The sequence below is a fragment of the Motacilla alba genome, chromosome 14 (genome assembly GCF_015832195.1).
Source record: "Motacilla alba alba isolate MOTALB_02 chromosome 14, Motacilla_alba_V1.0_pri, whole genome shotgun sequence".
Classification (NCBI taxonomy): Eukaryota; Metazoa; Chordata; class Aves; order Passeriformes; family Motacillidae; genus Motacilla; species Motacilla alba.
The window spans coordinates 542,337-559,098 of NC_052029.1; the positions used below are offsets into that span (position 1 = coordinate 542,337).

Below are 16,762 nucleotides of genomic sequence, written 5' to 3' on the forward strand. Positions count from 1 at the left end.
TCGTGAGACTCCATCCGGAGATCCTCATCCTAGACTGCATTGTGAGACCTCATGCTGAGAACCCATCCAGACACCTCCATCCCAAGACCCCCATCGTGACACCCTGGGCCCATTAGCCCCTGTGTACTCAAGGGAAGTCGACAAGGTATAGTTCCACCCAGCTTATGTGGGCTCTGGCACTGCTGATGAATCTCTCCTACAAAAGAAAAGTGATGGGGAATGTAATTGTGTATGAATGTAATATCCCAGTCTGGCCTGGAGTAGGATTTTTATTAGGTTTTGAGCCATGCTTATCATTCCATGATGTCAGTGCTTGTCCATGCTACAAGCTGCTCCTATTGTCAGCAGTATGCTGGGAAAGGGGCCTGAAAGTGAGAGATGGGAATGGTGCTGGCTGAGACTGGGAAAACAATGTGCAGCACTGTTTTGGGAATTTGAGGCTAAGAATGGTTTCAGGCCAGAGATGCTCCAAAAGCTGAACCCCTCTGCTCTAGAGCCAGGCTGAGAGAGCTGGAAGGGTTCACTTGAAGAGGAGAAGGCTCCATGGAGCCCCTTCCAGGGCCTAAAGGGGGTCCATGAGAGCTGGGGAAGAACTGTAGACAGGGGCCTGGAGGGGCAGGACAAGGGGAATGGCTTCCCACTGCCAGAAGGCAGGGTTAGATGGGATATTGGAAAGTAATTGTTCCCTTTGAGGGTGCTGAGGCCCTGGCACAGGGTGCCCAGAGCAGCTGTGGCTGCCCCTGGATCCCTGGAAATGTTCAAGGCCAGGTAGGATGGGGCTTGGAGCAACCTGGGACAGTGGAAGGTGTCTCTGCCCATGGCAGGGGGTGGAAGTGGATGAGCTGTAAGGTTTTCCTCATGAAATTATGCTCATCTGGGACACCCAGCACTGTATTGCAGGGAATGATTTTTAGCTTCATGCAGGTGGAGCTGAGGAGACCCCAAAATTAGAAGTTGAGAAGATGAATTCTAAAAACAGCTCTCAGCCCTGCTTATCTGTCTGTGAAGAAGAAAGGGCCCATCCAAGCTGCTAAATCGAATTTGGATGTCAGAAGGCATGTACAGCACCCAAACTGCCTGTGGCCAAAACAGGGCCCTTCCCCAGGGACACAAAAGCTGACAGGGCTGTGACAGTAACTTGAGCTGGCAGTGGAAGAGATGCTGAGGTAAAGGCAAATACTGACTGCCAACATAGGAACACCCACCATAAACATCCTGCCTTGAGCCCACCTGGAGCAGTGACGCAGCTTCACCTCAGAACCCTTCAGCCACAGATCCTCAGTCTGCCAGTCCCAAGCCTGGATTGGAGTGCCGAGACCTCCTGTCTGCACTGCTGGGAGAACCGAACAGCCCGTGACAAGCAATGGGCATCTGCTCCTGGAGGCTGCAGGTATATCATCCAGCCCAGCTTATGGCATGTTTTGCTAAAGTCTTAATCCTTTGGATGTTCTCCTTTTATTTCTCAGCATTAAATTAGCCCTGTCTTGCATTACCAATACCGCACACTCCTCTAATAATAATTCCATATTCTTTCTCTCTACTGCCCCAGTAACGGGCGGAAGGAATCACAGGCTGTAGTTTTGCTTGCATTTTCTTTAGCAAACGTGTTTTTTTTTTTCTTCAGGTTGAGTTATATTTAATCTGGCTCAATTCCCAAATTAGGTTCACTGCCTGGCAGCAAGAGCAGTTGTACCTGCGCACTTGGGAGGAGCTGGGGAGCACATGGAGCAGCTGCAGGACCGGGGCAGGGGCCAGCACGGCTGCTGCATGAGGGGCTGTTGAAATATGGCCTTGTCTTCTGATTTTCACAGGCATTCACAAAGACATGTAAGAAATTGTCCCAAGGCACACAGGAGGCTGCTTAGAACAAACTGCCAGTCTTGGGAATATACATGATTTTCCAAGATTTGTCCTTAGCCTAACTCATGCAGACAGCCATTAGGAGAGGGTGGCTGAAATCACTCTCTGCCACTCAAGTCACCCTTTTCCCCTCCGCCAAAGGCAAAGGAGTAAAGCACAGGTGTAACAGCACAGACAGGGCAGTTCAAAGTGCCAGAAAAGGCTCTGGAACTTACACAGTCCCTGGTATCTCCTTGATGAATCCTGAAGAGCCAAACCTGATGCTGCGGTGAGGGCAGCTTGTCCCTCAGCAAAAGGAAAATGGCAAAGACAAGCCACCAGTCCTCCAGGAGCTGCATCCTGCCCAGCTTGTGCTCTCTCAGGTCTGAGAGAGCTGTCAGGGGTCTGTAGGTACCTTGTGGGTACAGCATGGGTGCCAAAAGCCTCAGTCCCTAAATACTATAAGGTCAGGGCAGGATTTTTCCCTGTGTGCTTTTGTGTTGTGACACAAGAACCAGCTTGCTGAAAACCACTGATACAAGTTGCAAAGCTGTGTCTCTCACTGAAGAAAAAATAACAGCATTTATTAGCTTTAACAGGAACAAAAATGGAGAAGCATTTTGGGACAAAATCCTTTGACCGTGAAACAGAAAATTCCCACTCCAGGGCAAGTGGCATTGCAAAGATGTGCTCTGGGTTTAATTTAATCATGTCAAAAATAAAATATGGTTAATAGCTGTAAAACTAAGGCCAGAGGTTGCAAGTCCTGTGCATCAGAGACAAGTAACTCTCACCTGAGCACAGTGATGGTTTGGACAGTACAGTCGGCTAGAAACAGCAGAATGCCCCCCAATCAGTATCCCGTGGCCAGCCTGGGAAGGAAATAAGGTTCACTGAGAGCTGCAGTCACTAGCTCTGCTGTTACTCTGTAATTGAAAACAGCAACTTGGTTTCTGGGATCAGTTTCCCATAACAAGGTCTTTATTTCCCCAAAGCTTATTTACTTTTCCAGGTTCCTATGCTTCTCTGTAAGCCAGATCTCCCCAGGAAAGCCAATCTCTGAGCAATCACAGATAAAATGCTGGTACTGAAAAATGCTTCTCCAACAGCAACGAAAAATAAATCACAGCCTTTGGAAAAAAAAAAAAAAACAACCCCAAACAAAAAACAGTGTGAAAGGGTTAACAAAGAACAAGGTCAGCAGGCTCTGTGGAGGCACTGTCTGTGCTGGCAGCTCTGGCATCTGGTCCTGAACCTCCCCGAGCCTGCACTGACTGCGGATGGCCCGTGCCTGTGGTGCTGCTGCTGCAGAGGCCCCGCTCCTCTCCCTTCCGCAGGGCTGACTCACTGCAGCGCTCCCAGCCACGCACAAAACACAAAGGCACCATGGCTGTGCCAGCACGGCCACCCCCTTCCCCTCTTCCAAACTGACCACTGAGTCAATCCCTGCCAGCTGGGACTGCCCTCTGATCTGCAGTGTGCTCCTGGCAGTAAAAGAATTTCAAAAACCCCAAAGGTCCCTCATATTCTTAATGCCTGAGTCACTTGAGAAATGTGCTGATGCAATAGTACCTGCAAAGGACTTGAAATGGGAGTTTTCAGCCGGGAGTCATCACGGAGGAGGATTGAGAGCATCACATGTAACGGCTGAAGCACTAGAGACTGTTAATTTGTCCCTGGGTGTATTTGCAGGTACTTGGCACAGTGATCCTCCCCCAATCCATGCTCACCCCAGCTCTTTTCTTCTTGCATGGGTTTATATATTAATGACAAAGGTTTAATGTTCTAAGGCATGAAGCAAAATGCCATTGAAGGGATTTTTCCCTGCACTGGTTCTGCAAGTACCTATTAACTGTCTGCATGATGTCACCAACCTACCAGGGACCTTAGGGTCCCTTGGAACAGGGGGCCTTTCAATTGCTCATTGCTTTTGGAGATGAGAGCACTTACCTGTGCTCTCAAATGCATGACTGGCAGGAGGGTCCCTTCACAGAATGTTAAGCATATTTGCAGCCCCAGACAGGACCCTCTCCTATCCTTCCACACCATTCCTCTCAGCAGAACTGCAAGCTGGCTGCAGCATGCTCTCCAGAGCCTGGGTTTGGGATTCACCTCCCAGGTGCAAGCTGTCGCACTGCACCAGGAAAGCCCCCTCTGCAGTCAGTGTGAGACACAATTAACCTACAGATTCTATAAACGTTTATGACCCCTGGGGAAAGCCTAATTCAGAGATTTAGTCTACTTTTGCTGATGGAAAGGAATGACCAAAACCCTTCAGATAAGGAATTTCTCCTTCTGCCAGCCACTGCTTCAGCAGGCATGCAGGATTTCCCTTCACTTGGCTTACACCTTTGTACAGCCCCACCACCATCAAACACTGCCACAAGGCAAAGCACTGCCCAAGAAAAACCAGCCCAGTCCAGCACCAGCCCACTGAGAGGTGACCGTATAGATATCAGTATTCTAGCAAACAGCAAAAAATAAAAATAAGCCCATTCCTTTGTTAATAATTACTGCTGACCCAGACAGGATAACCATCTCATAGCTACAGTCTCCTGCAGACCCAGAAGGTGCAGGCAGTGGCACCAGGCCTGGGCTAGGCAACACCCTTGCCAGGTTAGACACTCCAAAAAGCTTCAGTGAATTCCTTATGTTCTGGCCACTGCTCTTCATGGTACTCGCATCACTCACTGGACAGGTATCTTGGCGAAACACACATATTTATTTTCATTCCCAACCAGGTGAAACATCCCTCCAAATACATCAACTTGGTTTGATGCCAAAGGCACTGCTAGCACCAGGTGTCTGAATAATAACATTTTGGCTTTACCACTGAAAGGGTCCAACACATATTTCCCATATAAGCTTGGCAGTACTCAAATCCTCAGGCCAGAGGAGGCTGCTCCAGCACTTAGCAGCTGCAGCACCAGAATCTCCCAGCTCAAATGGTCCTGTGATTTATAAAAGATAAAAATACAAGTTCTTGACTGAAGCCATTTTGTTGATGAGACTATTGTTGAAGTACTTCAGAGGCAATTACTATTCACAGTACAGCTTCCAAGCAGCTCAGCTTCTGCAGGGCCAGCACAAGGACAGGCTACTTGTTTCATGACAAGGCAGCTCCTCTCCTGGTCACAGGCTGCAGCCTGCACCCTCTCTCCCTGGCCCTTGGCGCAGGCTGCAGCTTCCCCAACCCCTGGTTACAGAGCACCACACTGAGCCAGATGTGATCAGGGTGAGCACAGCCCTGCATCCCTGCTCACCACGAATATGGCCCATGGCACCAGCTGGGAACCACACTGCCATGGCCTAGGAGAAAGAGAAAGTTGTGGCAGAGCTGGCAGCATCACTCTGGCATGCTGCCCAGTCACTTCAGGAACCTGCCTGCCTCAAGAGACCTCACCCTCTTCCCAAAGGAGCAGCAACAGCTGGAAATCAGAGCCAGGGACTCATTACAGCGATGTAGTGAGGAAGTTTTATTTGGAAACATGGTAGAAGTTTGTAACCCAACACTGGGTGCACGACTGATGCCGGAGCATACGCAGTTACTATTGAAACACGGGAGTGTTTCGGACAATTGCTGTAATAAAACACAAAATTCTCATACTCCAATACCAGGACACTACAGCAATCTTTAGAATCAAAATTACATCCAAGGAATTCTCTGCACTTACAATTTACCCCACAGTGTAATCTACCTATATATAAGATTAATATATATAGCATGGGAAATTGAAAATCCTTGCTCCATAGATGTATGAACATGTCAAGTCTTTTATAAATAAACATCCAGTGAAGAGAAAAAAATTACATTTCTAGTTCATATTTATACATAAAATACTAACAGCAATGGGTGGAAAATTGCACATGGGCCACCCCAAGCCATGCAGCAGGCCTGGAGCAACCCATCCAAGTTAATATTGAAGTACACACAGGACAGACGAGTCACTAACATATATTGCGCATTTACAAGAGATCAACTACCAAATTGGGACAACTGTACACATTGGAGAAACCATTTTCATTCTGGAGCTTTTTTTTTGTTAAATGTAGATTTGTTACATCTCTTTACATCATACCGCAACATTTACTTCGTGGAGAGGATAAGGGCAACAATGAGGCCATAGAGACCCAAGACTTCAGCGAAGATCAAAATGAGGATCATCCCCACAAATAACCTGGGCTGCTGTGCTGTGCCCCGGACACCTGCATCGCCCACGATGCCAATGGCAAAGCCAGCAGCCAGACCGCTGAGACCCACACTCAAGCCAGCGCCCAGCTGAAGGAAGCTCCTGTGGGACAGAGATGGAAGAATTTCAGTGGCAAGGAACAAGACACCCAGCCTTAAGCCCCTAACTCTTTCAACAAACCCAATGTGTCTCAAAGCAATGCTTACTGACACTCCCAATTCTGATACTTAAAAGACAGGCAGCAGTGAAGAATCTTCACCTGATGTTCATGTGTGGCTCACACACAAAACTGAGTTACTGGGCTCATCTGGCCACCAGCAGGCTCAGTGTGCTGTCAGAACAGCACTTACTAACACTTGCAGCAATGCCTGTCCCACAGTGCTTTGCAGCCTGTTAGTAGCTGCTCATCTCCAACCTTGAGCAACCTTATATACAGCCACAGCACATTCAGGTGTCTTGCACTGCAGGAGCTGGGCAGGAACGGCTTGGTTTTCCAAGAATGAGAGCAGTCCTGTGGAGCAGCTCCCATCAGTGTCTGCTCACCTGGTAATTGCAATGGACCATTTGTATCTGCTGTTTTAGACCATGTCTTGTTAGGCCAAGCACACTGCTCATAGGTACAGCCTGTACAGCAACACAGATACCTGTCACACTTCAGCAGCATTGTTTAATTCCAAGAGGGCTCAATCACACCAGTTCCAGCTGTTCTCAGAAGCCAAGAGCAGACTAAGTTTCAGACTGTAGCTGCTAGAGGCCTGATGTATAGCTCAAGGATTGACTTACCAAAGCAAAAGCAATATTAATTATTTACTCGCATCTCCCAGGCAACAGCAGATCTATTCAGACAGTTTTGGAAACACCTGTGCATCCAGGTCTAGAGTCTGGCATCATGACAAGCTTTGCCTCCTATCCCAGTGCTGCCTGTACACGGCTTCTTTCAAGCCACAGCCCCACCACACAAGCAGTGGGATGCCCAACTGATCTGTGACAGCCAGTACAGCCAACTCCACTGGGGTTGTGGCATCTGGCAGGACAGGTGGAATCCAGCCCATGCTCCTAAGCATAGCCAAGCACATTTAGCACTGCCAGCCCTTCCAGGGGCCTTGAGCCAAAACCACCCACACACAGAGCATCAAACAGCAACAGGACAGTCTGAAACAGAACCACCAGATGCAGCAACTTACTTGAATAGCGTGATTTCAGGTGAGAGGGCATTGGCAATGAGCACTGCCACTACAAGGCCGTAGATTGCTATAATACCCGCCATGACCACAGGGATGATGGACTTCATGATCAGCTCAGGCCTCATGACAGACATGGCTGCAATACCTGTGCCACTCTTTGCTGTTCCATATGCAGCTCCCAAGGCTGTAAGAGAAAAAAAATGCATTACACACATCCCCAAATACCATTTCTTTCACTAGGCTGCAGTTAGAACAGCTAAGTCAGCACAAGGAAGGATTGTGCAAAACTAACATGGTCACATGACAGCCAGGAATACTCCCCTAAGGGATGAGGAAGTGACCTACCCAGAGTCCTATTCCAAAGATGAACAAGAGGAGCTGTTCAAACACTACTGATAGAAGGACCTCTTCCCAGGCCAGCTTCACAGCAGGGCACACCCCCAGCAGCCATCCATGCCCCTGCTTAGGGACCAAAACTCAAAAGTCCCAAGGGGAACTCCAGTGTTTGTGTCCTCCCAGAGCCCACACTGCAAGGCTCAACAAAGCACATCTGTCTACCCCAGCAGAACACAGCTGAGAGCTGGGCCACCTGCACTGAGTTCAGCTGCACAGATCTCCTTTGTGGGGCCTGTTCTCCCACAAAACCCATTTGCCTATGCGCTGACCCTGGAGTTAAATGTGCCACTGCAGCTTCATCAGACACACTGAGATAGAAACCAACTCAAATATTACTGCTCCACGTCATTCACTGGAGAAAGGTTCTGGCACACGGAGAGTGTGACCTCACCTATGAAGGATTCCGGTCCTTCACTTGTCAATCCAGCCACTGGAACTACAAAGAAGAGTTTGGCCTGTAGGTTATAGAGGACCACAACCACCTTAAGTATAAGGTTTACTCATAATCTCTGTCAACACTTGAGCATGCAGAGACCCTCACAGGATGATGGGCTTATCACCTGTACCTGAGACCAGCTGGAAGAGTCCAAAGCACTACCCCTAAGTAACTTCTGCCTTGAAAACTTTGTATTAGCATCACAGAAGCTTCCTCAAATACCTCACTCTTTGATTCTGCAGTACTTGAAAAGACACCTTTCCTTTCAGCCTTACTGGGGAGTACTTTGGGAACTCCACAGCTTCCTACTGTATTCACCATCACCCAGAGATGATATGCACGTCAACTGCCAGCCAGGAATAAGTCCCTGAAGCAGCAGAGACAGGCATATGGAAGGGCAGGCAGTCTCCTTTTCTGACACCATCAAGATTGTCCTCAGAGGTCAATCCTATTTGGCAAGAAAATGTTCTTGCATCTGTTCTAAAACGCTGCTGGAGTATACTTAAACTGTGGGCATTTAAAGTCTTTGTACTGTTCCGAGACCAAATAGTTAAGTCTGCTCCACCCACAGAAAACTAAGGTTTCTCCAAGGGAAACCTGCTTGTTCCACAAAGATCTGTCACTGCCTTACATTGGTATTAAAGAATGAGACTGGGCACCTTGTCCTGGAGAATTGCTGGGAGGTATTTGGAGGAGTTTGGATATATGCTTCCCTGCTTCTCACTCAGCACTCCCATAAAGCCCATGTTTGGAGTAGTCATCCTACTGGCTTGGCACTAGAATTCCACACCATTCATACAAGCAGCACCACTGCACTAACACAAGGATCATTCTCAGAAGGAAGCTCAGTTTTAGCTAAACTAAAACCAGCTAAAAAAGCCTGAAAGGAAAGTCTCATTAACTACCAATTTGTTCTGTGATAGCAAAGCTCTTGAACCTTGACTGGCACCAAATGATGTAAAGGGCTATTCAGAACTAGAACTCAACTTAGGAAGCTTGAGCCAGGAGCAGGTTCTAGCTGCAAATATAAGATGAACCTGGAAATCAGCACATGGATCAGTGATGGCTCTGTTTAGGGTCTAGTCCTTAAGAAGTCTTGAAAGAAATCACTGACTTGAACTAGAAAACCTTTTTGTCGGATGAAGCACCTTTTAAGAGCTGGAACTAAGCCTGAATCCTGGTTCCACTGTCTACCCTGGGCTGAGAATTTAGCAGAAACCACTTCTCCTGTCTGCAATCTTTTACAAACCTCCCAAAACTGCAGAGGCTTATGAGGGAAGTTCACTATTTAAAGTTATATCAGTCATCACTTCCTCCAAGCATGAAGCTGTTCAAGGGTGTTGCAATTAATGCAGTGATGGATTAGAGAAGATGATTTTGTAACCCCACTTACAAGAAAGTCAGCTTGCTCAAGCTTTTGTGGAGGGGCAGTGCAGCACAAGTTTGTCAGTTCCCAGTCAAAATCCCAGAAGAAGCCAGATCTTATACCTTGAACTTGTTTTAGATACAGTTTGAAAGAAAGCCTATGTTTACCAGTCTTCACATGACAGTCTTAGACGTCACTGAAACTCTACTGAACTCCCACCGGTGGCCACACAGCGCTTCAGAGCTTGGCACATCTGCTCCCAAGGAAGCCTTTACCATCACCCCAACTAAGAGACATCTCCAGCACCTTACAAGGCAGCTTCACTAGCCTGGCAAGTAGTCCTTGCATCTTTGACATTATCTCAGTATTACAGGCAAGGTGGCAAAGACAATACCTGCTTCCCACCGTGACCCAGCCTCTAGTGGCACAGCCACTCAGTTCTGGGCTATGGACACCTTGGACAATGTTCCTGCACACCTTCACCTACCTCTACCTTGCAGCAGCTCTAAACAAATGAAGCACATATACTTCATAAGCTACATTTAAATATCCCTGATCGATTGGAAGGATGTGTTTGCTAAAATCTCAGTAAACAGTGTTTGAGGAGATCTCTGTGGCAGACACTGGAAATGGGACAAGAGCTGTACCTGTGCTTCATACCAGGACTCTGGGTTTCTGCGTCTGCTCATCCAGCTCCCTCACCTCTAACATACAGGCCAAGCAAGCTCCAAACACTACCTTTAAAGAGGTAGACCTGTCAAAACATTTACCTGGCAGGTCAAAAAGCATTCCACCTATCTAGTTCACCAGAGACAGAATCCATGCTGGTCTCTAACCAGGAATTGTGCCATTTGGAAGTTCAATGGTATTACAATACAGAGAAGTTGCAATGCACATCACTCAAGACCACATACTCCCAAGTAATCCTGTTTCAAAGGTTAACCTCCTTGTGAAATACTTGATTTACTCCTTGAACTCACTGCCCAGAATTGATTTATGTACTGCTCCTGGGGCCAAAATGCCCTCCCTTCAGGGCTGAGGATATGCTGCCTGGCACCTCACCATATCTGTCCCTTTAAAAGTGATAGAGGGAGTGAGGCTGTGCAGCTCCAGGATCAAGTATAAACTAGACAGACATTTGCCAGATAGGCTGTAGTGTCAAAGATAGAAGACTGGTTGTATTCTTGCCACTGCCACAGCTTTCCATAGGGCTCTGCCAGCATCCTGCTCTTCAGATCAAGGGCAGTCCCAGCACCTGAACCAACCTTTCCCAACTCCAGCAGGTGACTGTGCTCAGTCAGGTCACACAAAAAGAGTAACCTTGAAATTAAATCAGATGCAAGTCACTCCCTTGATACAGAAAGGGGCTGTGAGGAGCCTTCCAAGTCAGCAGATCTAGTAGCACAGATCCAGTTTCACCAGTTGATACATTCACACAGGCTCATCCCAGGAACAGGCTCAGAACCAGCCACATACACTCCAGCAGCATTTGGTCCATTCAAAGCCAGGGATTCCTCCCACGTCCCTCCATGGTGAAGCAGATTTCTGCACTGCATGTGAGATTTCCAGAGCACTAACATGCAGAACTCACCTGCATGAGAAGTGAGCTAGTAATAAAAGTCAGCTTTCCAATTAGGATAATACCACTGGTTACCATCACAGCAAGCATGAAGGACCATTCGGAATGAGCCCTTACATCTGGAGCCTTTTAAAACTAATCATTATCAAATGGGCTGCCCTCTGCAGTAGGCAGGCTTCCCTGGAAGCAGACAGGCACTGGTTCACCAGCATGTATTCATCCCTGAGCAGGCTGTTCTTAAAAGACTGGAGAAATGTTAGAGGTGACATCCAGATGAAGTACAATCCTTACTTTGCCATACCAGAAACCTGGACACTTCCAAAGAAACGGGCTGCTTCCCACAGGCTGGCCCTGCCCCTCCCACCCCACCACATTCAGCAGCTTCACCTCAGGTTACAGTAATGGATACTTCTGGAAAAATCCTGCTGCTCTGCCCAGGTGCATCTGCACAGAACAGACAAGCTTCCTTGGGGGAACTGTACTGGAGCCTATGCAAATTCCCATCACACTGGCTGAAGCCTGTTCCCCAATGAAAATCCGAGGAGTAAACAGTGAAGTTGCCTTAGAGGAAGCTGTAAGGTCTGAACCCTTTAGTGAGTCACCTGTTTCAGGATTAGGGATAACTTTTTGTTCTTCCACAATGTAATGAAAGGCTGCCAGCACTGCCAGCCTACAGCATTATCAAAAATTGTCCAAGACTGGCAGGCCTTTTAGTCTTGGGTCAGTACATCTGAGAACTTAAAAAACCACCAGCTCCTTGAGACATTGCTGTAATAGCAGAAGCAGCAGTTCAAGGAAAATAATAAAGGATCTGCCAGTCAACTGTCCAAGAGTGCTTCAACTGGCACTCTGGATTGTCTGACACGGCACACAGAGCTCTTTTGATTTTGTAAGTATGGTAATGCACTTATACCAAGGAGCACAGGCTTGTCCTTCTGCAAGCAGGAAAGTCCATCTAGACACTTCTTATGTATTTTTATCATCAAAGAGGCTCCCTCACAACACCTTAAAGACAACCCGTTTCACAAACCAGGTGACCAGTGTATTCCAGGTACTGACTGGCAGAGCAGTGTGTTACATCACGTAGGAAGACCCCTTCCTAACCAGCAGGTCTCAGGGGAGCCTAGAACACTCAGCAGCACCCACAGCTCTGCTGCCCCATTGCTGCGGCATGGCACAGCTCATGTCCCCTGCCTGCACCCAGCAGACACTCCTCTGGCCACAGCAGCCTGACCTAAAGCCGCAGGCTCATAGGATTCACAGTCTGAAGGAAGTGAGTGCAGCCAGTTATGCCTCACTAGAGAAGCACACACTGCTGTAAACCACTGCTTCAAGGAGTACCCAACAGCCTGGTCAGGCTGGGATATTGTTCACTTTGTGTGCAACCAGTCAGGCTCTGGAGATGGAAGAGGCCAGTTCTAGGAAGGAAAAAAGCTGACCAAGAGGTCCTGAGGCAGCTGTCATTCATGTCCACCGTTGCTCCCAGTGTTCCCACCACAGGGGAAGTACCTGCAGGCTGTGTAGTGACTCCAGGGTGACACAGGGATCCATCAGTAAGTCACAGTACAAATTGCAGCATAACTGCTTAAGCCATGTTCTGCAGAGCCAATGGTTTATAATGATGATCCATCTCATTCTCAGATGTTCCCAAGACTGGCATTTACTGAGAGGAAATGATGCCCTTGTTGAGACGCCTTCCCTCATTCTCAAGCTGTAGAAACATCGCCTACCTCGCTTCTGTTACAGCACTTAGGACTTAGCCATCCACTGCTTTACCTGCTGTAAAGGACAAAAGCTGAAGCTAATCTCTATTGCAGACAGTCTGGTCGCTCACACACCTGCCCACATCACAAGCACCCTCATTTTGAGCAGAAAATTACCTTGAGCTGCACTCTACAATTTCATTTTTACCTGCAAGCAGCTCTCCTGTTCCACTTCCCCACCTCTCAGACAGTATTTTTGGGAAGCACAGGTGCCATTTGCCTTTGAGGATGCAAGCTGTTTATAGTCATGATGCCATTCAGAATCAGACTGTGCAGGGCTGTCAGCTGCATCAAACTACATGTTCTGAGCCAGCTATTTCACCATGGATGTCCCTTAAAAGCCAACCGACTGCTACGACATCTAAAGCCCTAGTTTAAAACAAAAGTACTATTTCACTGCAGCAAAAATTAGAAGACAGAGGATTAATTCAACACTGGTGGCTAAAGTTCTCTTCATGAAGAATCTTCCAGCTGCTTGGCAGTGCAGCAGCTATTGAAGGCACTGAATGGGCAGCTGGAGTTCAGGCCTAAGGACAACTCCTCTCACCATGCAGGGCACAGTGGGCACACTTGTGACAGCTTTGCACAGAGCACCAGCACACACAGAACCAGACAGCTCTGCCCAACACCACCCTTGTCCATTCTGGTGTGCTCAAATCACATGAAAAAGCTACAATAACTTAATCACTCAACAGCACCTGACCCACCACATTTCACACATGGGAAATAAGGAACTGCAGCAATGAGAACAAGTTGTAATCTGCAAATAACCAGACAGGCTCAAAGATAGCCAAGGTCACAGCAGCCTGCTCTTGTCTCTTGCTGACCAGAACAAGTTCTGCTATCTATTTACCATCAGCAAGTAACACTCACATAGCACATAGGACTGCTCCAAGTTGCTTGTTTTCATATCAAACTAGCCTGGACAGTACAGAACCTGAACATGTTTACTAGAAACATGTCTTGGAACTACAAGCTCCACGAGAACGTGATCTTTAGATATAGCATGAGTCAGACATGATTCACTGCACTAATTAACACGGATCCAGGACAATTTTAGAGTTTCAACTGCTTCTCCAGATTTAGCTCCTTACTTCAAAATCAGGGGTTTTTTTAACAACTACCATCAGAACACGCTGTGATGCAACATGCCTGTTACAAAAGCTACACAACACTGCAAGTTTTAGTTTATCCTCTGTTGACACCTCTCCCGTATTGCCTTAAAAATACAAACTGCTTCACTGAACAACCACATCTAAGAAACAATTTCCCATCAGCAGTATCTATAACCTGTTGTCCAGCACCTGAACACACCACCGGCCCTGGCAAGAGTACCTGCATGGCTCAGACCTGCTGGTATTGCAACATCATTGAGGTCAAGATAGACCTCTGAGCTCACTGAATCCAGGACTACTTGACAGATTCTTCATCAAGGACCTCTCACAAACCAGCTGCAACATAACAGATACCAAACCTTCATCAATACAGCTTAGGCACTGACTTTGCATTCCCCTACTCAAACCTTCCCCTTGCAATCCCACAGCACCATGCTGTGATGCTGCAGCTTCTAGGAAAGGCTTCTCTCCTGGTTCAGACATGCCAGCACCACTCCAAATTCCTGTTAAAGCACTGACTCAAGTGTGCATCCCTCACTGATGTTGCAGCTGAAGCACACCCACGCATCACAAATGTGGTGTCTAAAGCCATACAGCCATGTTCTTTTGCTTCCAAAATCCATTCTGCAAGAGGAAATCAGCAACTCCTTTCTTGGAAGGAAAGCTCACTGTTTAGGACCATTTTGCAAAATGCAGTGAACTGTTTTTACCAACAAGTAACTGGGTCTTAGTTTCTTCCTCTATTATCTTCAGTAGCCAAGAGGCAGGTAGGTCAGCAGTCCCAACTCTGGCTCCTAAGTCACTTCAACCATTGAGTTTTCAGGAAAATTTTTACCTGTCAAGCGTGAGTACAATGTCTGAAATCCAAGGTGGCAGACCACTGACTGCCCTCAGCATGGACATCTGCATCCCACTACCATGTACAAACTAAGCAAGACTAAACACACCTAAACAAGCTTTTGTTTTATCAAAAATTAACGTCACAAACATGGCTGGTGTGGAACCAGTCCATGGTGCCCACAACAGCATGGCTAGACAGCTTCCTCTCAAGCACTAATTTTAATTCACTGTCCACTTGGCTCTTTGCATGATTTCATCTCCCACATGCATCAATCAAGAACAGCTTCCCAAAATCCATCCTGCAGACCCAGCCACAATCCCAGAGGCCATATTAACACAATGAGATCCCAAACACCTCAACAGCACTTACACAGCTTGAGCTGCAAGGAATTCAGTACTAGAAAGGAGCCAAAGAGCAGTAAGAATGTTCACATCTGTGGAGACATGGGCTAAGCCTTCAGACAGGAAAGCCAGATTGGTTCCTAACTGTTTTATTCCCAATTACTGTGACACCCGCATTTGGGAAAAAAAAACAGCTGAAGCCTCCTCCATGTTAGATCCCAAAGGGAACAGCAGGTCTGCATCCATCAGAGACCAGCAAACGCTGAGCAGGACCAGCACCAGTCACCTTCTATAGGTTTAACAAGGCTCTGAGAAACAATGCAATAAAGGACGGGCTTTCTGGTGTAAACCAGCATTTATGGTCTCTACATCTGTGTTCCTTCAGTGGGGATAGCAGTGCCGCAGGATGACCCAATTTACACCGCACTGAGCTCGCTGCCTGGAGACGCAGAGGGAGGGCCATGGAGCAGGGCTTCCCCCGTGCCCCGGCATCCCCATTCCGCGGGGTAGCTCAGGAGCCCGTCCATTGCCTGCAACGGCATTAACGTCTCTAAGGCGGCCTGCCCGCCAAACGACCGCACATTTATGTTTAATCCTGTTAAAAACCGGTCTTGCGTTATCCGGGGAATGGTTCAGGTATCACGTCCGACTCACAGTGGGAGAAACGCCGCCGCCGCGGAGGCCAGGGCAGGCAGAGCTCCGGGCACTCGGCGGGCACGACACCCTAGCACCACCGCGCCCGCGCCCCGCGGGGCCCCCGCGGGGACCCCGACCCGGGGCCCCCGACCCGCGGCTGCCCGGAGGAAGGGGGGTGGGGGGGCGGCCCGGGCGGCGCCGCCGCAGTCACGTGGCCTCGGGGGCTCCGCCGGCGGTGACGTCACCGGCACGGACCCTCCGCTGCCCCCGAGAGCCCGGATGGAGCGGGGAAGGGGGTGGGGGGCGCCCCAGGGCCGAAGAATTCCAGCCCCTGCCGACGAGGGCGCCCCGCCAGAGCGAGGGAGTGACGGGGAAAAAGAAGCCACTTCCCCCACACCGTGCTTCCCCTCCTCCCCACCCTCTCCCCGGCCCCTCCCGTAGCCGGTCGGTGCTCACCGCTGAAGACCATGGCGGCCGAAGCGCCCATCACGGCGAAGAAGGAGGCGTACTCGGGGCTGGCGCCGGAAGACATGGCTGCGCGAGCCGGACGGGGCCGAGGCGCCGCTAGAGTCGGAGCACGAGAGGGCGGGGGACAGGCGGAAAGCTCCGCCGCGGCGCCGGTCCTCGGCGGGCAATGCTCGGCCACAAAATGGCGGAGGCGCGGCGGGAGCAGGCGGGGCAGGAGGAGCCGGGGTGGGGGCGCGGGGCGGGCGGCAGCGGGGCCCGGGGCGCGGAAGCTCCGTCCCGGCGGGAGTGGCGGCGGCGCGCGCGCTGCGCCCTAAATACGGCCTCCGCAGGACAAAATGGCGGCGGCCCGCCCGTCACGTGATCGCGCCCACCGCCCCCGCCCGCCCCGCCCTCGGCGCACACCACGCGCGCGGCAGGGGGGACGCCCACTCTCGCGCTCCTCACTCCTTCTCCCCGCGCCCCGATCCCGGTTCCGCGGCGCTGCCGCCGCCGAGGTCAGCGGTATCCGGGCTCCCCTGCCCGCCCCCAGATCGCAGAGGCGGAGCTTGGCTGCGCTGGCAACCCGACTCTGATGCCCTCCCCTCGCTCCCCCCTCCGCGCCGCCTGGT

At 49.5% G+C, this 16,762-nt stretch overlaps 1 protein-coding gene and 1 long non-coding RNA gene across 3 annotated transcripts; one reads left to right on the forward strand and one right to left on the reverse strand.

Moving 5' to 3' along the window:
* The first annotated feature begins 15 nt into the window (after positions 1-15).
* Positions 16-5,929, forward strand: LOC119706827. 2 transcript variants are annotated; one of them, XR_005258610.1, is made up of 2 exons: positions 16-145; positions 925-5,929. It is a non-coding gene; the product is annotated as an uncharacterized LOC119706827 (long non-coding RNA). The 2 variants fall into 2 exon arrangements; XR_005258611.1 differs by having other exon boundaries at positions 40-145; positions 901-5,929.
* ATP6V0C (ATPase H+ transporting V0 subunit c) lies at positions 5,296-16,762 on the reverse strand. Its single transcript, XM_038150941.1, has 3 exons — positions 16,143-16,762; positions 7,214-7,397; positions 5,296-6,131 (listed from the first exon to the last, which is right to left on the reverse strand). Exons 1-3 carry the CDS (start codon positions 16,216-16,218, stop codon positions 5,927-5,929), a joined length of 465 nt encoding a protein of 154 aa, XP_038006869.1. The 5' UTR covers positions 16,219-16,762; the 3' UTR covers positions 5,296-5,926.